This window comes from Aquila chrysaetos (genome assembly GCF_900496995.4).
Source record: "Aquila chrysaetos chrysaetos chromosome W unlocalized genomic scaffold, bAquChr1.4 W_unloc_2, whole genome shotgun sequence".
In the NCBI taxonomy this organism is placed as follows: domain Eukaryota; kingdom Metazoa; phylum Chordata; class Aves; order Accipitriformes; family Accipitridae; genus Aquila; species Aquila chrysaetos.
Window position 1 is genome coordinate 5,549,840 of NW_024470322.1, and position 24,637 is coordinate 5,574,476.

The 24,637-nt window shown below is 43.8% G+C and overlaps 1 protein-coding gene across 1 annotated transcript in view; it reads left to right on the top strand.

Annotated features, from left to right (window-relative positions):
- Positions 1-24,637, top strand: part of LOC121232944 (transportin-1-like) — a 101,525-nt gene that overhangs the window by 33,225 nt on the left and 43,663 nt on the right. Inside the window, 3 exon segments of the mRNA XM_041121460.1 lie at positions 13,724-13,873; positions 20,920-21,026; positions 22,178-22,311. Coding sequence (XP_040977394.1) covers positions 13,724-13,873; positions 20,920-21,026; positions 22,178-22,311 — 391 coding nt within the window.

Sequence of the window (24,637 nt, forward strand, 5' to 3'; positions counted from 1 at the left end):
TTGACATTAGTCTAAACACTACTTAGCAACAACTGAAAACATCAGTGTGTGATCAACATTCTTCTCATACCTAACTCAAAACATAGCACCATACTAGCTACTAGGAAGACAATTAACTCTATCCCAGCTGAAACTAGGACAAAGTGCCTCCAATTGTTTCCACTAGTCGCATTTAATTGAATTGTGTAACCCATTTTCACGAATTGATTTCCGTAATTCTTTTATCATTTCATAAGGTAAACCCTCATGCTGTGGTGGATTATGAGGTTTGTATATAACAGGAAAAGTGAACATAGTATCACCTTGCTGTAGAGCTTTTTCTTGACAGCGTTGCATCAAGCTATTTTTATTTTTTTCCCAAATCATTAAGTGAATCGTCACATTTAGCATCAAAGTCTGTTAAAGGCAGAGCTGAAGGCACTATAGTTTTTTCTCCGCACCGCTGTAAAGCAGGAGCCACTGGATTAGACAGAGGCACAGAGTTAGAGGGATTAGTAGGAGAAGGACATACAGGCAGTGCAGCAAAGCCAGGTTCCGTTTTAAGTTCTGCAAATGCTGGAGAGGGAGTACCAGGCGATTGGGGTGGGGGGGGTGGGGGACGGCGGTGGCTGTGGCGGGCGCAGAGGCCGTGGGAGGCAGCGGCGGTGAAGGTGCGGCGGCCGCAGCAGGCGGCGGCGGCGGCGAAGGGGGTGTGAAAGCAGCGGGAGGCAGTGGTGGGGCGGCAGGGACTTGTATGCGGTGGTGAGGGTCGGCAACCCTGCGGAGCCCGTGCTGCCCGCCCGCTGCCTGCCTGTCTGCCTGCCGGCAGGATGTGTGCATTAACGGTGTTAGTGCAGGCAGCGGTGGAGGTAATGAGGGATATAAATCCGGCTCTTTTTCAGAGTCCACCCTGCCTGATACAAAAGAATTATTATCGGAATCAGAATCCTGCTCATTAGCAGCCTGCTTACAGACTGTCTCCTCAAAAGCAGTATCCGGTTGTATTGGTATGATTTTCTCTGTCGGCTGTAAATGCACCAGCGCAGCATAAATAAATCTCCATATCATAATTAAATTTTCTGATACACCACAGGCCAAAGTTTTTCGCATTTGTAAACACTCCCCAACTCTTTCCCAAACCTTGCTATCAAAAGTTCCCTCTGTGGGAAACCATTTACAATTATCCTTTACCCATATTAAAAGTGAAGCAATTTGTCCCTCTGTTATTTTATACCCAGAAGCCCGTAAAATCTGCTGCAAAGCGTTGAAGGAGAGCTTATGCTCCTGAGAAACTGATTGCCCCATGCTACCGCAATCTCGCAACTACCGATTTTCTCGGAGTCGTGGCCACTTCTTCAGAACTCTCCCCCTTAGATTGCGTGGTCTCCGCAGTGAAGGGGAATCACCTCTTTTCTTCTTCTCTCGATCATGTCGTTTTCTTCTCTTAATCGTGCCGGCTTCTTCTCTCCATCACGTCGTTTTCTTCTCTTGATCACGTCAGGCTCACCATCTGCGGTGACTGAATCAAGCGCTCAAGCTCTCTGTGCAAGATTCCCTTTATTTCACTAAAAGATCAAACTTATATATGTTTCAACAAAGGTCTAGAAAGAACTAATGGCATACAGCCAATACTACTAACACAGGAGGGCATATCTGGCCCAGCTGGGATGTTTGCCAGTCCTCAGAACAGTTAAAGATAAAAACATTCCATAGACATACTCGTGACTGTCTTCAGCCACATCTTCCCAGGCCTACACAAGGCCATCCTCCAACCTGACCTTGTGAAACTAGTTCTTCAAGGCTTGGCAAACATGCAGCACAACAAATTCTAACAGTCGCTCTTGAAAACAAATGCCAGGTGTTCCGAGCTGCTCCCACAGTACAGTGCTATGTTTTTGAGTTTGGTATGAGAAGAATGTTGATAACACACTGATGTTTTCCGTTGTTGCTAAGTAGTGTTTAGACTAAGTCTAACTTGGCGTTGGTTGGCGAGTGGTGAGCAATTGCATTGTGCATCACTTGCATATTCCAATCCTTTAATTATTACTATTGTCATTTTATTAGTGTTATTATTATCATTACTAGTTTCTTCTTTTCTGTTCTATTAAATTGTTCTTATCTCAACCCATGAGGGTTTGTTGGGTTTTTTTTTCCGATCCCCTCCCCCATCCCACTGCGTGGTGGGCAAGTGAGTGAGCGGCTGTGTGGTGCTTAGTTGCTGGCTGGGGTTAAACCACGACAGTCCTTTTGCCACCCAACGTGAGGCTCAAAGGGTTGAGATAACGACAAGCCTAACCAGAGCTTGTTAAAACAAAATTGTTACAAGCATTTATTACATTGGTCTAGTAGTTGCCTATCACTATGTTGATTTATGAGCTCTTAGAGTTGTGGTGCTTGATTTTAGACTTCTGTTATGTATCGCCTCACTTCCTGTATGTAGTCCCTGTGCTGCTGCTTATCATCTGTGGGAGGTGGATTAAGGTTTTTGCTTTGATGTATTGTGTAATACTGGCTTATGGTATGATAAAATTATCGGTCGTGGGACTAATCCGGTGTCTGCACTCAGCATTATTGTCACCTCTATACTTCGGGAGCCATCTGTGGGAAACTATTAATAATTACACCATTCACCCTTCCTCCTGAGAGAGCCAATCTATGGGCAAGACACCTTTCTTCCCCAGTCTAGTTACAATGGCGTTTAAGAATTTTGGAAAATGTGAATACGCTCGGGATATTGAGACCAGTATGGTCCTATTGCTAGGAACTAGCATGTTCCTGAATGTGGTTCAGGTCTTGTTTAAGGTTAAAAACTATTTAAGAAGATCACCCAGAGGTCTGCCCCGAGGCTGGATAATTATGAGTGGCACGGTGTGTGGGGTAGTAAGGGCAAATGCCTAGGGCGGTGTTCGAAAACACCTCCAGTGTTTTGGAACTTCACCCTTGAACAAGTACAGAATCCTGAAAAACTAGCAGAACATTTGGAAAAAGTATGCTGTCATCACCCCGACAATTCCAGGGAGACACAAATCACTGCAATTTGCTGGGGCCTGGCTCATGCCTATCGAACCCTGATCAACACCACTCAGTACCCTCAAGGGGAAGAGAAGGTCTCTGGATCTAAGAACAAGGTGACAGGCACTGCGGCCACTTCAACCCCTGCACCAGTATCAGTTGCCCCCATACAGAAGAAGAAATATACAAAAAAATCAGTTCGCTTAGTGAAGGATGGAGGTGAACCAGGGTCATCATGGGAACAGGAGGAAGAGGCAGAACCAGAGGTAATCACCCAATCCCTATCCCTGATTGAGCTGCGGGATACGCAAAAAGATTTCGGCCACCGTATAGGTGAGCACATTATCACCTGGCCGCTCCGATGTTGGGACAATAGGGCTAGTAGCCTGGAATTAGAAGGTAGGGAAGCCAAGCAGCTGGGATCGCTTGCCAGGGAAGGTGGCATTGACAAGGCAATTGGAAAAGGGACACAAGCCATCAGCCTCTGGAGGTGGCTCCTGTCAAGGGTGAAGGAAAGGTACCCCTTCAAGGAAGATGTTATATGTCAATCAAGCAAGTGGACCACCATGGAAAGAGGTATCCAATATCTGAGGGAATTAGCCATGCTAGAGACGATTCATCATGACCCGGACAACCCACAATTACCCAAAGATCCAGATGAAGTCCAATGCACACGACCCATGTGGCGGAAATTTGTACGGAGCGCACCATCGTCCTATGCCAACTCACTGGCAATAATGACCTGGAAAGACGAAGAGGCACCGACAGTGGATGAAGTGGCTCGCCAACTCCGTCAATACGAAGAAAATCTCTCCTCCTCCCTACAAGCCTGCATTTCAGCTGTGGAGAAGCTGTCCCAGGATTTCCAGAAATCAAAGAGGATATGTCCCATTCCCCACCTGTAAGGACCAATGTCTCAGCTATTAGGAGTGAGCATTCCTGTGTCGGAGAAAGACAATATAGAAGGTACACACTGCGAGGTGCCCTGTGGTTTTACCTATGTGATCATAGAGAGGACATGAGGAAATGGGATGGAAAACCTACCTCGGTCCTAGATGCACGGGTACGTGAGTTGAGATGAAAAACCACCACAAAAGGGGATTCTACTAGGAAAAATGCTGCTCCAGTTTCCAAACAGAGTAGAAGGGCTGATCTTATTTCTGACCCTCTTGAAGGGACTTCTGAGCCAATTTTACGAGAATTGAATACCGGACACTCTGACCAGAATTAGAGGGGCCCTGCCTCCAGCCAGGTGGAAGAAAGGGATAACCGGGTCTATAGGACTGTGTGGATTCGATGGCCTGGCACGTTAGACACACAGGAGTATGAGGCTCTAGTAGACACCGGCGCACAGTGTACTCTAATGCCATCAAGTTATAAAGGGGCAGAACCCATCTGTATTTCTGGTGTGACAGGGGGATCCCAAGAGTTAACTGTATTGGAAGCTGAAGTAAGCCTAACTGGGAATGAATGGCAGAAACACCCCATTGTGACTGGTCCAGAGGCTCCGTGTATCCTTGGCACAGACTATCTCAGGAGAGGGTATTTTAAGGACCCAAAGGGGTATCAATGGGCCTTTGGTATAGCTGCCTTAGAGACGGAGGGCACTGAACAGCTGTCTACCCTGCCTGGTCTCTCTCAAGACCCTTTGGTTGTGGGGTTGCTGAGGGTTGAAGAACAACAAGTGCCAATTGCTACCACGACGGTGCACCGGCGGCAATATCGCACCAACTGAGACTCTCTGATTCCCATCCACAAGTTGATTCGCCAACGGGAGAGCCAAGGAGTGATCAGCAAAACTCGCTCGCCCTTTAATAGTCCCATATGGCCAGTGTGAAAGTCTAATGGGGAGTGGAGACTAACAGCTGACTATCGTGGCCTGAATGAAGTCACCCCGCCGCTGAGTGCTGCCGTTCCAGATATGCTAGAACTTCAATACGAACTAGAGTCAAAGGCAGCCAAGTGGTACACCACAATTGACACTGCTAATGTGTTCTGCTCAATCCCTCTGGCAGCAGAGTGTCGTCCACAATTTGCCTTTACTTGGAGGGGTGTCCAGTACACTTGGAATCGATTGCCCCAGGGGTGGAAACACAGCCCCACCATTTGCCATGGACTAATCCAGACTGCACTGGAAAAGGGTGAAGCTCCGGATCACCTGCAGTACATTGATGACATCATTGTATGGGGTAACACAGCAGAAGAAGTTTTTGAGAAAGGGAAGAAAATAATCCAAATCCTTCTGAAAGCTGGTTTTGCCATAAAAGAAAGTAAGGTCAAGAGACCTGCACAGGAGATCCAGTTTTTAGGAATAAAATGGCAAGATGGACGTTGTCAGATCCCAATGGACGTGATCCACAAAATAGCAGCTATGTCTCCACCGACTAATAAAAAGGAAACACAGGCCTTTTTAGGTGTTGTGGGTTTTTGGAGAATGCATATTCCAAATTACAGTCTGATTGTAAGCCCTCTCTGTCAAGTGACCCGGAAGAAGAATGATTTCAAATGGGGCCCTGATCAATGACAAGCCTTTGAACAAATTAAGCGGGAGATTGTTCATGCAGTAGCCCTTGGACCAGTCCGGGCAGGACAAGATGTTAAGAACGTGCTCTTTACTGCAGCTGGGGAGAATGGCCCTACGTGGAGCCTCTGGCAGAAAGCACCCGGGGAGACCCGAGGCCGACCCCTGGGGTTTTGGAGTCAGGGATATCGAGGATCCGAGGCTCGCTATACTCCAACGGAAAAAGAGATATTGGCAGCATATGAAGGAGTTCGAGCTGCCTCAGAAGTGGTTGGTACTGAAACACAGCTCCTCTTAGCACCCCTACTGCCAGTGCTGGGCTGGATGTTCAAAGGGAGGGTCTCCTCTACACATCACGCGACTGATGCCACGTGGAGTAAGTGGGTCGTGCTGATCACACAACGGGCTCGCATAGGAAACCCCAGTCTCCCAGGAATTGTGGAAGTCATCACGGACTGGCCAGAAGGCAAAGATTTTGGAATGTCGCCAGAGGAGGAGGTGACACGTGCTGAAGAGGCCCCGCTGTATAATAAACTGTCAGAAAATGAGAGGCAATATGCTCTGTTCACTGATGGGTCCTGTCGCATTGTGGGAAAGCATCGGAGGTGGAAGGCTGCTGTATGGAGTCCTACACGACTAGTCGCAGAAACTGCTGAAGGAGAAGGTGAATTGAGTCAATTTGCAGAGATGAAAGCCATCCAGCTAGCGTTAGACATTGCTGAAAGAGAGAAGTGGCCAGTGCTCTATCTCTGTACTGACTCATGGATGGTGGCAAATGCCCTGTGGGGGTGGCTACAGCAATGGAAGCAGAGCAACTGGCAGCGCAGAGGCAAACCCATTTGGGCTGCCGCACTGTGGCAAGATATTGTGTCCCGGCTAGAGAATCTGGTTGTAAAAGTATGTCATGTAGATGCTCACGTACCCAAGAGTTGGGCCACTGAAGAACATCAAAATAACCAACAGGTGGATCAGGCTGCCAAGATTGAAGTGGCTCAGGTGGACCTGGACTGGCAACATAAGGGTGAGCTATTTATGGCTCAGTGGGCCCATGATGCTTCAGGCCATCAGGGAAGAGATGCAACATATAGATGGGCTCGTGACCGAGGGGTGAACTTGACCATGGATGCTATCGCACAGGTTATCTGTGAATGTGAAACGTGCTGCAATTAAGGAAGACAAGCACTTAAAGCCCCTGTAGTATGGAGGACGGTATCTGAAATATAAATTTGGGGAAGCCTGGCAGATTGACTATATCACACTCCCACAAACTCGCCAAGGCAAGCGTTATGTGCTCACAGTGGTGGAAGCAACCACCGGATGGCTGGAAACATATTCTGTACCCCATGCCACCGCCCAGAACACTATCCTGGGCCTTGAAAAGCAGGTCTTGTGGCGACATGGCACCCCAGAAAGAATTGAGTCAGACAACGGGACTCACTTCCGAAACAACCTCACAGACACCTGGGCCAAAGAGCATGGCATTGAGTGGGTGTATCACATCCCCTATCATGCACCAGCCTCTGGGAAAATCGAATGATTACAGTGGAGTGTTAAACATTACATTGAGAGTAATGGGGGGTGGAACCTTCAAACATTGGGATACCCGGTGGCTTTTGCTAAATGTGTTAGTCAGCAGCAGAGGTTCTGCCAATTAGGGTGGTCCTGCCTGTTCAGTATTGTTACATACTGTAGAAGGGGATAAAGTCCCTGTAGTGCACATAAAAAATATGTTAGGGAAGACAGTCTGGGTTACTCCTGCCTCAGGCAAAGGTAAACCCATTCATTGGATTGCTTTTGCTCAAGGACCTGGGTGCACTTGGTGGGTGATGTGAAAAGATGGGGAAGTCCGATGTGTGCCTCAAGGGGATTTAATTTTAGGTGAGAATAGCCAATGAATTAAATTGTATGGTGTCAGTTGCTATATAACCCTGCCACTGTATGTTATCATTACTATAACTGTTATATGCTATATCCATAGTACTACAGTAAGAATCACTTAGATCAAGCAAGAAAAAAACTGTGATAAAACTGAGCGAAGCGCAGTAGTGATGGAATCAGAACTGACTCCAGCATGCAACAATCCAACGGTGCACACCATCCTCCTGCTGTGTCCAATGTCACCTGCTCATCACACTGCACTGAAGCCCAACTCTGCTCTACCGACTGAGAGGACTTTGCACCATCCCTCCTGCCCAGAAAGACTGGTATGACAGATGGAGCCCAGAGTCAGGAACTAAATGAACTCAACAAACATTTTGTGAACACGAGCCGTAAACCAAAGGAATGATATCTCTGTGTGTGTATACATATATACATATATATATCATTGTTTATATATCTCAAAGGGATGGAAACGGTGTTGATGATTGACCAGGATGTAACTAAAGGTATGGGAACTGAGCATGACATCAATGGTATAGAATAAGGGGTGGATACTGTCCTGGTTTCAGCTGGGATAGAGTTAACTGTCTTCCTAGTAGCTGGTACAGTGCTATGTTTTTTGATTCAGCTATGAGAAGAATGTTGATAACACTGATGTTTTCAGTTGTTGCTAAGTAGTGTTTAGACTAAGTTGAGGATTTTTTCAGCTTCTGATGCCCAGCCAGCGAGAAAGCTGGAGGGGCACAAGAAGTTGGGAGGGGACACAGCCAGGGCACCTGACCCAAACGTGCCAACGGGGTATTCCATACCATGGGATGTCATGTCTAGTATATAAACTGGCAGAAGTGGTGGTGGGGGGATCACAGCTCGGGGACTAGCTGGGTGTTGATCGGGTGGTGAGCAATTGCATTGTGCGTCATTTGTATATTCCAATCCTTTTATTATCATTATTGTCATTTTATTAGTGTTATTATCATTATTAGTTTCTTCTTTTCTGTTCTATTAAACTGTTCTTATCTCAACCCGTGGGTTTTGCTTCTTTTTCCCGATTTTCTCCCCCATCCCACTGGGTGGGGGGGGAGTGAGCGAGCGGCTGCGTGGTGCTTAGTTGCTGGCTGGGGTTAAACCATGACAGCGGCTGGTGAGCAATTGCATTGTGCATCACTTGGTTTGTATATTCCAATCCTTTTATTATTATTATTATCATTATTATTTCTTCCTTTCTGTTCTATTCAACTGTGCTTATCTCAACCCATGTGTTTTAGTTTTCTTTTTTTTTCTTTTTCTTCTCCCCGATTCTTTCCCCCATCCCACTGTTTGGTTGTTATGGGTTTGTGTGGCACAGGTTTTTGTTTGGTAGCGGGGGAGGGGCTGCAGTGGTGGTTCCTTTGAGAAGCTGCTAGAAGCTCCCCTGGCTGCAAGACAGACCCGCCTCTGGCCCAGGCCGACCCAATCAGCGACAGTGGTAGCGCCTCTGGGAGAACAGATTTAAGAAGGGGAACTGGCAGTGAGTGGTGGGATTGGAATGTGAGAGGAACACCTATGCAGATACCGAGGTCAGTGAAGAAGGAGGGGGAGGAGGTGCGCCAGAGGAGGTTGATGCTCCTGCAGCCCGTGGTGAGACAGCAGGCTGTCCCCCTGCAGCCTGTGGAGGTGAACGGTGGAGCGAAGGCCCCCCAAGATGGCCGTGACTCCATGGGAATGCCCACGTTTGAGCAGTTTGTGACTGAAGATCGGCCTGTGGAAAGGACCCACACGAGGGAAGTTTGTGAGGAACTGCAGCCCACGGAAAGGACTCACATTGGAGAAGTTCGTGAAGGACTGTCTCCCGTGGGAGGGACCCCACGGTGGAGCAGGGGACGAGTGAGGAGTCCTCCCCCTGAGGAGGAAGGAGCGGCAGAGACAATGTGTGGGGAGCTGACCCCAACCCCCATTCCCTGTTCCCCTGCGCCGCCGGGGGGAGGAGGTAGAGAGAACCGGGAGTGGAGTTGTGCCAGGAAGGAGGGAGGGGTGGGGGGAAGGTGTTCTAAGGTTTGGTTTAACTTCTCAGTATCCTTGTTTTGATTTGATTTGTAGTAAATTAAATTGATTTTGTTTCTTCCCCAAGATGAGCCTGTCTTTTGCCCGTGACTATAAGTGGTGAGTGATCCCTCCCAGTCCTTGTCTCAACCCACGAGCCTTTCTTTATATTTTCTCCTCATCCCACCGTGGCTGGGTGGGGAGAGTGAGCGAGCAGCTGCATGGTGCTTTCTTACCATTTGGGCTGAAACCATGACAGTGGTGCTTAGTTGCTGGCTGGGGTTAATCCACAACACAGCATGATCTCTGTGCTGGGGAAGGTTATGGAGCAGATCATCTTGAGTGCCATCACATGGCACGTATAGGACAACCAGGTGATCAGGCCCAGTCAGCATGGGTTTATGAAAGGCAGATCTTGCTTGACTAACCTGATCTCCTTCTATGAAAAGGTGACCCGCTTAGTGGATGAGGGAAAGGCTGTGGATGTCGTTTACCTAGACTTTAGTAAAGCCTTTGACACCGTTTCCCACAGCATTCTCCTGGAGAAACTGGCTGCCCATGGCTTGGACGGGCATACTCTTCGCTGGGTAAAAAACTGGCTGGATGGCAGAGCCCAAAGAGTTGTGGTGAATGGAGTTAAATCCAGTTGGTGGCCAGTCACAAGTGGTGTTCCCCAGTGCTCAGTATTGGGCCCTGTTCTGTTTAATATCTTTATCAGTGATCTGGATGAGGGGATCAAGTACACCCTCAGTAAGTTTCCAGATGACACCAAGTTGGGTGGGAGGGTTGATCTGCTTGAGGGTAGAAAGGCTCTACAGAGGGATCTGGATGGATGGGCCGAGGCCAGTTGTGTGAGGTTCAACAAGGCCAAGTACCAGGTCCTGCACTTGGGTCACAGCAACCTCATGCAGCTGCTACAGGCTTGGGGAAGAGTGGCTGGAAAGCTGCCTGGCAGAAAAGGACCTGGGGGTGGGTGTTGGTTGACAGCCGGCTGAATATGAGCCAGCAGTGTGCCCAGGTGGCCAAGGCGGCTAATAGCATCCTGGCCTGTATCAGAAATAGTGTGGCCAGCAGGACTAGAGAAGTGATTGTTCCCCTGTACTCGGCACTGGTGAGGCCACACCTTGAGTACTGTGTTCAGTTTTGGGCCCCTCACTACAGGAAAGACATTGAGTTGCTGGAGCATGTCCAGAGAAGGGCGACCAAGTTGGTGAGGGGCCTGGAGCACAAGTCTTATGAGGAGCGGCTGAGGGAGCTGGGGCTGTTTAGTCTGGAGAAAAGGAGGCTGAGGGGAGACCTTATCGCTCTCTACAACTACCTGAAAGGAGGTTGTAGTGAGGTGGGGATCTGTCTCTTCTCCCAAGTAACAAGCAATAGGATGAGAGTAAACAGCCTCAAATTGCGCCAGGGGAGGTTTAGATTGGATATTAGGAAAAATTCTTTCACCAAAAAGGTTATCAAGCACTGGAACAGGCTGCCCAGGGAAGTGGTTGAGTTACCATCCTGGAGGTATGTAAAAGACATGTAGACGTGGCGCTTAGGGACATGGTTTAGGCTTGGCAGTGTTAGGTTAATGGTTGGACTTGATGATCTTAAGGGCCTTTTCCAACCTAAACAATTCTATGATTCTGTGCCTAACTGTGGCTGCTAAAGATAAGGTATTAATTGTGGCTTGCAGATGCTTTTAAATAATGCGAAATTAAAGGAAAACTCCTTTGGCTTCCTTCCTGGCCAGACACAACATTACATCTTAATAATTGCTTATGGAGTTCTGGATTTCATGAAGATGTTATGTAAAGAAATCATAATTGGGCATATTAAATTGTTGCGATAGTAGATGCAGAGATTTTACTGTAGAATTCAGAGAGTATTTCAGGCAAACCTGAGACTGATCAAGAGTTCAAGTGAGAACTTCTTTCTTTAGGTCATTCTCCACCTGATCTTTGTTACTGACATCTTCAAAACTTTAAATAAAATGACAAAATTACTTGATTTGACTTGCCAAGTAATAATAATAATAATACTTGTCACATCTCATAACTAAGTTCTGTAGTTGAGAGAGGTTTGTCCACTCATCTAGTCTTTAATATTTTTATTTAAAATAATAAATCCATTCACCTAGAAAAGTTGTTGGCCTTTGAAATGCAGTGCTGTGCAAGTGGAATGATTTTTATTTTTACATTGTTTAGAAGTTGGTGTGTATTTAAAACCTGTAGTGTAGGTGAAGTTATAGAATTGTTTCAAAAATATATGCATAGGGTGGATTCCTGGTTTATAAAGTTACTGAATTCTATGTAAAAGCTATGTTTGCAAATCAATATATTTATAGTTACAGAGCATGAAAAATAATGCTTCTTTATGAAGACTGAAATATACTTTTTAATTTTGTTTTTATGTTCATATGATGGCATTCTGGTTTTGGAGCTCAAATAAAATCAGTTGATTAAAATGAATTTTAACAAAACCCCTTCTTATGAAAAGTGCCATTTCTGTTCTAACTAGCATAGATCACGATAGAAAGTATTTTTAATGGCCCTCAGTCAGTCATCATGGGTGTGCCTAGAGTCCTGGTGTTGTGATGCAATAACTTTTAGTTTTAAAATACTTTATATTTAAAAGTTATATTTATTTTGCTTATATTTCTGTTGGGATGTTAATAGTTTTGAAGGCCTAGAATAGATCTGTGTGTAAACTGTAATTGTTGGTGCAAAGGAACTTTGAACATCCTTACTTCTTGCCAAAATCAGGGCTTCTGTTCTGGTTTTGGCTGGGATAGAGTTAGTTTCCTTCATAGTAGCTAGTATGGGGCTATGTTTTGGATTTGTGCTGAAAACAGTGTTGATAACGCAGGGATGTTTTCGATACTGCTGAGCAGTGCTTACACAGAGTCAAGGCCTTTTCTGCTTCTCACCCCACCCCACCAGCGAGTAGGCTGGGGATGCACAAGAAGTTGGGAGGGGACACAGCTGGGACAGCTGAGCCCAACTGACCAAAGGGATATTCCAGACCATATGATGTCATGCTCAGCATATAAAGCTGGGGGAAGAAGAAGGAAGGGGGGACATTTGGAGTGCTGGTGTTTGTCTTCCCAAGTAACTGTTACACATGATGGAGCCCTGCTTTCCTGGCAATGGCTGAACACCTGCCTGCTGATGGGAAGCAGTGAATGAATTCCTTGTTTTGCTTTGCTTGTGTGTGCAGCTTTTGCTTTACCTATTAAACGGTCTTTATCTCAGCCCACAAGTTTTCTCACTTTTACCCTGCCAATTCTCTTCCCCCATCCCCCTGCGAGGGGGGTGAGCGAGCGGCTGTGTGCTTTTTAGCTGCCTGCTGAGGTTAAACATCAGCTTCATACAAAAAAAATTCAAACAAGTGGCTAAAATGCTAATTAAAATTAGCTTCATGTGCTGATTAGGATTGCTGTAAACTGTAAATTTAAATTTTCTTATACTGTAAACTAATCCTTTCTATGTAGAAGATCCAGATCTTGCTTTCAGCTTGTATCAGAAGTAATATCAAGTTACTCATGCCCTTGGTTGAAGAACTAAACATGAGTCTGCTCCAGTATAACTGAAAAATTTAGGCTGTTCCTTTTCCACTCCTCCCCTTGTCCCAGTAATTTAGAGGAATTTGCAGGCAAAAAGAGCTCAGTGAAGAGAACTGAAACTGTTGCCTAAACTTATTACTCAATTCTGGTGGCTTTTTTCTTATGGTTCACACTATATTACACTTACCTGTTAACATTGTTTAAAGCCTTTTTTCTTCTCCCTCTAATTATTTATTTAATAGATTAATAGAACAGCTGGTATCTGAAGGGAGTGCAATACTTTGTAGAAAAATTGAACACTATTTTTGTGGGAGTAGGGGGTGTTGGACTTACTGCATAGTTCCTACCTCATTTCTACATCTTACTATGGTGAAAGGTGGGTTGTCATTTATTTCATACAGTAATAGTGCTACAGCAAGCCTGTCCATATAATCAGAATGTCCGAATGTCTTTGGTTGATTAATCTCTTTCATGAGTCTCCTATATCCCATGAGTTCAGATCTATTCCTTCCTTATATCTATACAAAACTTTCTTAAAATGTAGAATTTGCAGTACTGATATTCTAATTTTGAATAAATAGAAATAGTGAACTCTGAAACTAAAAAATTTTGCTATGTGAATTGATGGGTATATTTGGAAGGAGAGATAAGGAAATAAAGATTAATATCTCTCACTATAAGCTTTGATCTTGTTGCATTGTTCTGGAAATCTGCTTTATCCCATGAGCTGATTGAAGTTTGAATGTAATTATTTTCTGTTGCAGATGAACCGACACGTTCCTTGAGTGGTCTCATCTTGAAGAATAATGTAAAAGCACATTTTCACAACTTTCCAAATGGGGTAACTGACTTCATTAAAAGTGAATGTCTGAACAACATTGGTGATTCCTCCCCCTTAATTAGAGCTACTGTAGGTAAGTTTACTCTTATTACAGTCTTCTGCACACTAAAAATGTTACTGATATAAGCGAGAGCTGCACGAGTGAGAGTTATTAAACTCCTAAAACTGTTTGCTTCTGATAATTGTCACAACTACACCATGTTTTGATGCTGATATTAATCTTCAGCATGAATATATGAAATTCACACTTATTTTTGCTTCCTATTCTCTTAAAACTGATTTAGCAATTCAGTTCCTATCTCTTGAAATGTGACTGAACATAAGTTTGCTTGAATCTACTAAAATTCAGCTTGCTGCCAATTTTTATACCTAAACCCAGGAACAAGGTAAAGGTCTGACTTCAGAACTATTTCAACACTCCGCTTGCATCAATGAAATACTTGTGTTAGCTGATTTCCTCCCTGCCCCCCCCCCCATATGCACACCCCTTCAGGGAATCATTATACCATGCGTGACACACATTAACATAATGAGTTTATGTTTTTTAAATACCTTCTGTCAGAAAACAGTAGAGAAAGTGTGGTGATCAGAACATCAGCTAGAAGTGGGTTTTGTTGCATGGATTTCTGATTTCCTAAATATTGTGCTTTAGTACACCTCTTCCATAACATGTATATTTGTGTTATTTTTACTTATTTCTAGGTAATGTTGCTTTTCTGTCTGCTCTTTGATAATATGATTACCCCCAGTTACTACAATTGTAGTAATTTTCTTTGTCCGCTCCAAAAACTAGAAAAAAATAAAATAAATGTATATTTAAGTACAGTAGAAAAAAACAGGGGCGGGTGCAAGTTCAGAAAGGAATTCAGCTTGTATCAGCTGATTTCTGTTATAAAATAATCTACCAGTTATTGCTCCTTTAGAATCCTTTGCTTTTTCTATAGGATTCCTTCTCCAGACATCTGGGTTAAGGACTTTGGACTAGAGAAAAATGTCCGTCTCTCTTTTTTTTCCTGCTGTCTCATCCCTTGTGAAGCTGCTTTGCTGTGAATTTCATTAATGCCCCATTTCCTTAATGACAGTAGAAACAAGTCTTTGAGTGGCAGATACTTTTGTGATTTCAGGTTGTAGAAGAGTTGTGCTTGCTTGTTTGTTCATAGGAGTTGCCAGTGGAGTACAATGGAGCCAACTAAAGAATATAAGAATATATTACAGCTCTGTTTGGATTGCTGTCTTAGGGTAGTTTGGTGGTGGTGGCGGCGGCTGGGGGAGGGGGCAGGCTGTTGTTTGTTTGGTTTTGAGCAGTTTGTTCTTTGATTTATCCTAGTAGGAAACATTTGTGGATTAGTAGCTCAATTACTGTTGAGCTTTAAGTGGTCCTTGCAGGGATTATTCAATTATTATATATGAACTCTGAAGATGCGTACCAACTGATGAACTGTATGCTTACATAATAAGAGTTGCTATTTAGCATGTGTTTTGCACCCTCCTGTGTGAAGTAATTAAATGTTGGATCCTTGTAGGCTTCTGTCTTAATAGTGAGGTTGGTCCAGTACTCACTGGTCTCTTGATACTAGCTAGGTGTAAATATATTGCTACTTGCCTAGGCTGCCTTGTTAGCATATGAGTTGGCATGTGCTAGTCATAGCTGCTCTTTGAGATGCGTACATGTTTTTGCTGTTCAAGCACTATCAATTTAATGAGCCAACCACAAATAAGATCTCTGGAATTCTGAGAGGAAGATGAGCAAGTACATCAAAATAGCATCAGGGAAGAAGTAATGCAGCCTTTGTGGTCTCTGGCATCTGGTGCTAACCAGACAAAAGCTGATACCTTTTGACCAAGGTGGAGACAAGCTGATTAATCCCATTCTCAGAAGTCACCTCACTAAGGACAATGAAGATGGCAGTAGTCTATTTTAGAACTGTGATTCCAGACTGAATGGTAACTACACATTGTTGTATCCTTAGCTTTTCCCTGTTTTAACCCCCAAATGAGTAACAGTGTGGAACTTCTCTGTGCTGTGTGGTACAGGTTTTAAAAACCCTTGTGCCAACATTGAAATATGGACTCAAGTTCAAAAAAGACAGCTGCATGTGTTGAGGACCTACAAACTTACCAAGAAATACATACATCTATTTAGGAGGTGTCTATGACTGTTCTTAAAACTTTCTGGGGATTCTAGTCTAGGCAGGACCTTAGTGTAGCTCACTGCTTAAAAGCAAGCAGGGGAAATAGTTTGAGTGTTTAAGAGTAGTGGCGGGACTGGAGAGCTTCATTGCAGAAGGAAAGTGAAAGTTAATGATTGCCCTATGAGGGGCAAATTTTGTCATGAAGTTCAACTTTTTAGAATCGAAGAGTTCAGAAATCAAGTTTAGGAGCTACAGAGGCAAACCACCCCCCCCCCAAAACCCCCAAACTTTCCCCTGTCCTGTTATTGGCATGGAAGTACTGAAGCATAGATACTTTTTCTTTATGTTAAGTTTTTTTATTGTAGAGTTGATGCTATAAACTGGGATGCATGTAATTGGAATAGTGACATAAAAGATGCTGCCATGACAATTACAGTTCTGTTTTTAACAATTTCTGTCATCCCTCTGGAGTCTGTTCTCTCATGTGTTTACTGCTCAATTAGCTTAACTGCTGTACATGTTAGATTTCACATTTGTCAAGTGAAATATCAACAGATTCTGTAATAATGATTTGTAATTAAGTTCATTACAAATCAAAGGCCACCTTTCAGTTTGCAATTTCTAACCTTGCAGCTTAGCATGTTGGTCAGAAGGAAAGGCCTCCCATCTGGAGGGACCTTGAAAGGCTTGAGAGGTGGGCCCATGCAAACCTCATGAAGTTCAACAAGGCCAAGTGCAAGGTCCTGCACATGGGTGGGGCAATCCCAAGCACAAATACAGGCTGGGCAACAAGTGGATTGAGAACAGCTTGGAGGAGAAGGACTTGGGGGTGTTGGTTGATGAGAAGCTCAACATGACCCGGCAATGTGTGCTAGCAGCCCAGAAAGCCAACAGTATCCTGGGCCACATCAAAAGAAGCATGACCAGCAGGTCGAGGGAGGTGATTCTCCCTCTCTACTCTGCTCTCGTGAGACCCCACCTGGAGTACTGTGTCCAGCTCTGGAGCCCCCAACATAAGAAGGCCATGGACCTGTTGGAGGAGGGCCATGAAGATGATCAGAGGGCTGGAGCACCTCTCCTCTGAGGACAGGCTGAGAGAGTTGGGGTTGTTCAGCCTGGAGAAGAGAAGGCTCTGGGGAGACCTTATAGCAGCCTTCCAGTACCTAAAGGGGGCCTACAAGAAAGCTGGAGAGGGACTTTTTACAAGGGCATGCAGTGATAGGACAAGGGGTAATGGCTTTAAACTGAAAGAGGGTAGATTTAGTTGAGACGTAAGGAAGAAGTTCTTCACTGTGAGGGTGGTAAGGCACTGGGACAGGTTGCCCAGAGAGGTTGTGGCTGCCCCCTCCCTGGAAGTGTTCAAGGCCAGGTTGGATGGGGCTTTGAGCAACCTCGTCTAGTAGAAGGTGTCCCTGCCCATGGCAGGGGTGTTGGAACTAGATGATGTTTAAGGTCCCTTCCAACCCAAACCATTCTATGATTCTATGAACTGTCAAATCTAGCCCAAACCTGTCAAAAAGCTGCTAGCTACTAAATTGATTATTTCTTTACTGTGATTATTCTTCTAATGTCCTTGTTTTTGTGTCTGTGTTGCAGAGAAAGCCACAAAGGTAAATCTCTGGTGTCTTCTGTTCCCTACTGGCCAACTAAAGCAGCAGGCTTTCACATTTGAAAAGAGATGAAACTCATTAGAAGTCCATGTAGATTTCTTTTAAAATGAATATAAGTGCCTAAAACTTTATTTTATATGGCTGTTTCCTCATTGTTCTTAAAACCTTTTGCAAAGCTTCAAGTGCTATACCTACTGCCTCTTTAAGTTCTTGATAGTCTGATATTTATCTATTTATTTATTTCTGTCTGTCCCCAACAAAGTGTCTCTTCATCATTTAAAACCAAAACAAAAAAAACCCAGAACACCTAGCATGACATTAAATGGCTTCTCTGCAGACCTTTACAGAAAGCTCGTAATGACATGTATGGTCTGAACTGCATATGTGTCTGTTGCAAGGGGACAATAGCCTCAAGTCGATTCTGCCTACACATCTGGAAGTGTTTCCTCCTAGGTTATCCTGTTGCTGTCTAGGATAAGCCTTTTTGAAGAATGCTTTGTATGGGGTTTGTGTGGCAAGGTTTTGGTAGCAGGGGGGTTACAGGGTGGCTTCTGTGAGAAGCTGCTAGAAGCTTCCCCTATGTCCAACAGAGACAATGCCAGCCGGCTCCAAGATGGACCCGCCACTGGCTAAGGCCAAGCCAATCAGTGACAGTGGTAGCACTTCTGTGATAACATATTTAAGAAGGGAAAAAAAGTTGCTGCGGGACAGAAACTGCAGCTGGAGAGAGAAGAGTGAGAACATGTGAGAGAAACAACCCTGCCGACACCAAGGTCAGTGAAGAAGGAGGGGGAGGAGGTGCTCCAGGTGCTGGAGAAGAGATTCCCCTGCAGCCTGTGGTGAAGACCATGGTGAGGCAGGTTGTCCTCCTGCAGCCCATGGAGGTCCACAGTGGAGCAGATCTCCACCTGCAGCCTGTGGAGGACCCCACACTGGAGCAGGTGGGTGCCCGAAGGAGGCTGTGACCCCGTGGGAAGCTCGTGCTGGAGCAGTGTGCTCCTGGCAGGACTGCACGCTGTGGAAAGGACCCGTGCTGGAGCAGTTTGTGAAGAACTGCAGCCCGTGGGAAGGATCCACGTTGGAGAAGTTCATGGAGGACTGTCTCCTGTGGGAGGGACCCCACACTGGAGCAAGGGAAGAGTGTGAGGAGTCCTCCCCCTGAAGAGGAAGGAGCGGCAGAGACAACGTGTGGTGAACTGACTGTAACCCCCGTTCCCTGTCCCCCTGTGCCGCTGGGGGAGGAGGCAGAGAATCCAGGAGTGAAGCTGTGCCTGGGAAGAAGGGAGGGGTGGGGGGAAAGTGTTTTAAGATTTGGTTTTATTTCTCATTACCCTACTCTGGTTTGATTGGCAATAAATTAAGTTAATTTTCCCCAAGTCAAGTCTGTTTTGCCCATGACAGTAACTGGCTGAGTGATCTCTCCCTGTCCTTATCTTGACCCATGAGCCTTTTGTTATATTTTCTTTCCCCTGTCCAGCTGAGGAGGGGGAGTGATAGAGTGGCTGCGTGGTGCTTAGTTGCTGGCTGGGGTTAAACCACGACAGTCCTTTCTGGCACCCAACGTGGGGCTCAAGGCATAGTAATTGGGAGAGGTAACAGGCAAAACATGGACTGAACACAGCTAGAGAGTGAAGAGCTGAATGACTGTGGGGAATTTATGTTGTTGTAATTGTGGTGAAGGGACGAGGGGTGGATCGTGCGTAAATTGTCCACTTTTTGTCGGTGTTGTGATGATGTTATTTGGATTTTGGTGTGCAGAATTCTTTTTTGTTGATGTGAGTGAAGTTTGTGAAAACTGTGAAGATTGTGTGATGAACGTGGATTTTAATGATAATTCTTGAATATGTGATGCACAGAGGCAAGGGGTAGAATGTATTGGGTTTGCGTGGCAAGGTTTTGGTAGCTGGGGGGGCTACAGGGGTGGCTTCTGTGAGAAGCTGCTAGAAGCTTCCCCTATGTCTGACAGAGCCAATGCCAGCCGGTTCCAAGACGGACCCGCCGCTGGCCAAGCCAATCAGCGACATCTTATGGAATCATAGAATCGTAGATTCTTAAGTTTGTTTCTCAACTTGTGTTATTTCTACAAACCTGTTCCAGATCTAAGTCAGGGAGACAATTTTGCAATTTAATTACATTGTCTAGGAGGCAAGAACATTAATTTATTTTGTTCTGTTTATGAAGTTCAGTTTAATTTTTTTTTAAAAAGCAGATCATTAAGATCCAGCAACAGTAAAATATGTATTTTCTATTAATGCATCTGATATTCTTTGCAGGACCATAATATTCAGGAGAAAATAGTCTTTATGACTCCATAGATCCCTATAGGCTTTTGGGAATCTTTTCTATTCAGTTGCAATTATGAAGACAACTGGATACAAACTACTTCTGGAGCTGTAAAATTGTGTTTTACCTCTGTCTTTGTTTTTGCCCTTTGTCTTCTTGGGTTCTCCGGCCTTATTGTATCAAAGGAAACGCAATGCAAAATATCTTTGTGTCTTGCCCAGAATGTCCTTTGCTCTGTAATGTTGTCCTGTATTCTTGTATATTTAATAAGAATTTTAACATTTTATTCCAAAGAAAAAGGATATATGGTGAGTAGCTCAATGAAAAAGCTTAGGAAAGCTTTTTTTTTCATCACTTGTCACTTGGGAGATTACTGGTTGAGGCAAAATGGACTCATAGTCAGTCCTAGTTTGTAAGCAGCCTTCCCCATTCCTGTCACCTAATTGTTTTTTCCTGGGATTTCTGTATGTGCTGGAAATGGAATTAGTGATTCTTAGGGCTGTCCTATCTATTAGCTGGATCTGAATCAGCCAACCCCTACAGCTGATCACTGGATGACCTGCCATAGTGTGTAAACTCTTAGTAGGTATCTTGGTTTTAGAATGTGTCCTTAACGTTTTGTGTAAACATAGTAAAGTTTTGAACACATAATTTACCATTGGGTTATAAGTTTATTGAATGACAGCTTTCCATGTTCATGCCTTTGTGTCATAATAAAGACGAGGTGACTTGAGGTGGATACTTTATGTTTACTGGAGGTCAAGATTTGTACAGTTTTTAGTAAACTTAGAGCAGAACCTGCCCTGCAGTGTTTGGGCATGATTATTTCCTTAACTGGTATTACTTTGTGCTTGACTTCTCACATCTGAGCTCTTCATGGTAGCAGGAAGGAACAACCTGCCTTTGCATTTCAAAGCCCTTCAAATACCATTTGTAATTAAATGTAATTCCTCTTTTTATGCTTGCCAGCTCTTAATAAAACAAGAAATTTCTTAACTCCTTAGCTCTTTGAGAGGAGTAAAATGAGAAAAACTGGTGTGAAACCTGTGAAGATATATGAGATCTCATTTCCTTTATTCCTCTGATTCACTTAGGCATTCTGATAACAACCATTGCTTCAAAAGGGGAATTACAGAATTGGCCTGAACTCTTACCAAAGCTTTGCAGCCTGTTGGATTCTGAAGATTACAATACCTGTGAGGTAAGGAGACTTATTTTGAAATGGATTATCATCTAAATTTGATTATTTTTTTCTCTCTCTTCATAGATACTATATATATGTATAGTATTTTGTGTGTGTGTGTGTGTATACGCACATATGTAATCTCTTCAGAGAATAGTGGCTCAAATTTGATACTTTTTATTCTACCTGCATTCCATGTTTTTAGTGTTCATTCAAATGAATTTGTTTTCTTTGCATAAAAGCAGAATAAGACTGTAGATGGGTAGTCATAGCATCTCAGCTGAGAAGTGTCCTAAAGTTATCGCTTTGTGATGCCCAATCTTTTAGGCATCATCAAGTTGACCCTGAATTTTGTCTTACTTAAAAGTAGTGTTGTTCATTCTTCTTATAACTTAATCTGGAAATGTGATCTGTCACTGCTGTATCAGACTACTGTGAAATGAACTTTTTTTGTTCAGTGTTTATGAAGGAAAATAAATACCAATTCAACTGTTTTGAGGAGAGAAACTGCTATGAGGAGAAAAAAAGTCTTGTCTGGTTTTTTAAAAATAAAAATCTGTGATCACACAATTTTAATTACTTGATGCTGACTCCATAAGTGTGTGAAGCATTTTGTATGAAATAATCTTTAGAGATATGACAGTGGTCCAAGATGTCATGCTGTTATGTAGTGTTTTAGTGCTGCTTTCTTAAGAAAAAGAAAAAAACAAAACTTGAAAATGAAACTCAAATTGACCATCATGTCTAGAGTTCTGTTTTGCCCTATAACAAACCATTAAAGGAAATAAAATCATATATGAAATTAAATTGGATGCTTCTGCAACTTGTCATTTATTTTTCAAATAAGATCTTGCTTTTAAGCATTTTAAAAAATATGATTGAATAAATGAGCATTGAATGCTAAAATTAAAATTACCACTTATCTATTATAGACTCATCCACCTTGAGAGCTTAGATGACAGTATGAAGAGCTTCAATAAAAGGACTTTAAGGATGTTTTAATTTAACTCCATATTTAGTTAGCTACATTTACTTTGTTAATTAGCTACATTTACTGTGGTGTTGTGCTAAAATTACCTGTTCTGTACAAAACCTAAAATGTTGCTTTCTTCAAAATGTAAAAGAACAGATTTTTTTTTTATTTCTTTTATTTTATTTTTTTTAAACAGGGTGCATTTGGTGCTCTTCAGAAGATATGTGAAGATTCTGCTGAAATTTTAGATAGTGACGTATTAGACCGACCACTCAATATCATGATACCTAAATTCTTGCAGTTCTTCAAGCACAGCAGTCCAAAAATAAGGTATGTTTAGGTGTTGTACTAAAGTTACCTATTAAAAATGTATTTACATGAGCAGCAAGCTTGATACTTTGATCAGTTTAAAACATCCTTAGTTTTTTTTTAAATGATCCTGCATGTGCAAGTGTGAGAAGAGAAGGCACAGAGATTTCATGCATCAGTGATTTCCACGCTTATCTGCTTAGTTAATAGATCAGCCTCACCTCTGTATACATCTTCCAAATCTAAAATCTGTCTGACGTTGAAAATCAAACTGTCTCTTTTAAGATTTAGCGTATTATTATGAGAATTTCATTGCTGTGGTTAAAATTTCATATTCTCATTAGCAAGAACTATCTTCCATTCATTTTACAATGACTGCAGCAATGGGAGAGTAAAAAATTGTTTGCTGATAATACTTTCTGAGTTCTTGCAGAAAAATATTTTTCTGCTTTAACTGCACCAAAACTTAGCTCTTTATCCTTCAGCTGGATCAAATTCAATGGGTTCAACATCTTTTTACTTTAATACAGTATTAATCTCTCCAAAGTAACAGAAGTATAGGATAGAAGAAAAATTCCAGAATTAACTTGTGTTGTGGTTTAACCCCAGCCAGCAACTAAGCGCCACACAGCTGCTCACTTACTTCCCCCACCCACCCAGTGGGATAGGGGAGACGATTGGAAGGAAAAAGATAAAACTCGTGGGTTGAGATGAGAACACTTTAGTAGAACAGAAAGGAAGAAACTAATAATGATAATAATAACACAAATAAAATGACAGTAATAATAAAAGGATTGGAATACACAAAACAAGTGATGCACAATGCAATTGCTCACCACTTGCTGACGGATGCCCAGTTAGTTCCCGAGAAGCGATCCCTCCCAGGCCAACTCCCCCCAGTTTATATACTAGGCATGACATCACATGGTATGGAATAACCTGTTGGCCAGTTTGGGTCAGCTGCCCTGGCTGTGTCCCCTCCCAAATTCTTGTGCCCCTCCAGCCTTCTTGCTGGCTGGGCATGAGAAGCTGTGAAAAATCCTTGACTTAGCATAAACACTACTTAGCAACAACTAAAAACATCAGTGTGTGATCAACATTCTTCTCATACTGAATCCAAGACATAACGCTATACGAGCTACTAGAAAGAAAATTAACTCTATCCCAGCCGAAACCAGGACAGTATCCACCCCTTATTCCATACCATTGATGTCATGCTCAGGTCCCATACTTTCCAGTACATCCTAATCAATCACCATCACGTTTTCCGTCCTTTGATATATATATATGTATACACACACAGATATATCATTCCCTTAGTCTATGGGACATCTCTGTAAAATGTTCATTGAGTTCATTTAGTCCCCAACTTTGGGCTCCGTCTGTCATACCAGTCTTTCTGGGCAGGAGGGATGGTGTGAAGTCCACTAAGTCGGCAGAACAGGATCGGGCTTCAGTGTGGCGTGACGAGCAGGTGACATTGGACGCAGCAGGAGGATGGTGTGCGCTGTTGGATTGTTGCATGCTGGAGTCAGTTCTGGTTCCATCACTACTGCACTTTGCTCAGTTTTATCACGGTTCATTCTTGCTTGATCTAAGTGATTCTTACTGTAATACCATTGATATAGCATATAACAGTTATAGTAATGATAACATACAGTGGCAGGGTTATATAGCAACTGACACCATACAATTTAATTCATTGGCTATTCTCACCTAAAATCAAATCCCCTTGAGGCACACATCGGACTTCCCCATCTTTTCGCATCACCCACCAAGTGCACCCAGGTCCTTGAGCAAAAGCAATCCCATGAATGGGTTTGCCTTTGCCTGAGGCAGGAGTAACCCAGACTGTCTTCCTGTGATGGGTTGACCCTGGCTGGTTGCCAGGTGCCCACCAAAGCCGTTCTATCACTCCCCCCTCCTCAGCTGGACAGGGGAGAGAAAATATAACAAAGAGCTTGTGGGTCGAGATAAGGACAGGAGAGATATCACTCATCACTTACCGTCACGGGCAAAACAGACTCAACTTGGGGAAATTAACTCACTTTATTACAAATCAACCAGAGTAGGGTAATGAGAAAAAAACCGAATCTCAGAACACCTTCCCTCCACCCCTCCCTTCTTCCCGGGCACAACTTCACTCCCAGCTTCTCTACCAACCCCCCCCAGCAGCACAGGGGGACGGGGATGGGGTTTACGGTCAGTTCATCACACGTTGTTTTCTGCCGCTTCACCCTCCTCAGGGGGAGGACTCATCACACTCTTCCCTGCTCCAACGTGGGGTCCCACCCACGGGAGACAGTCCTCCACGAACTTCTCCAACGTGGGCCCTTCCCACGGGCTG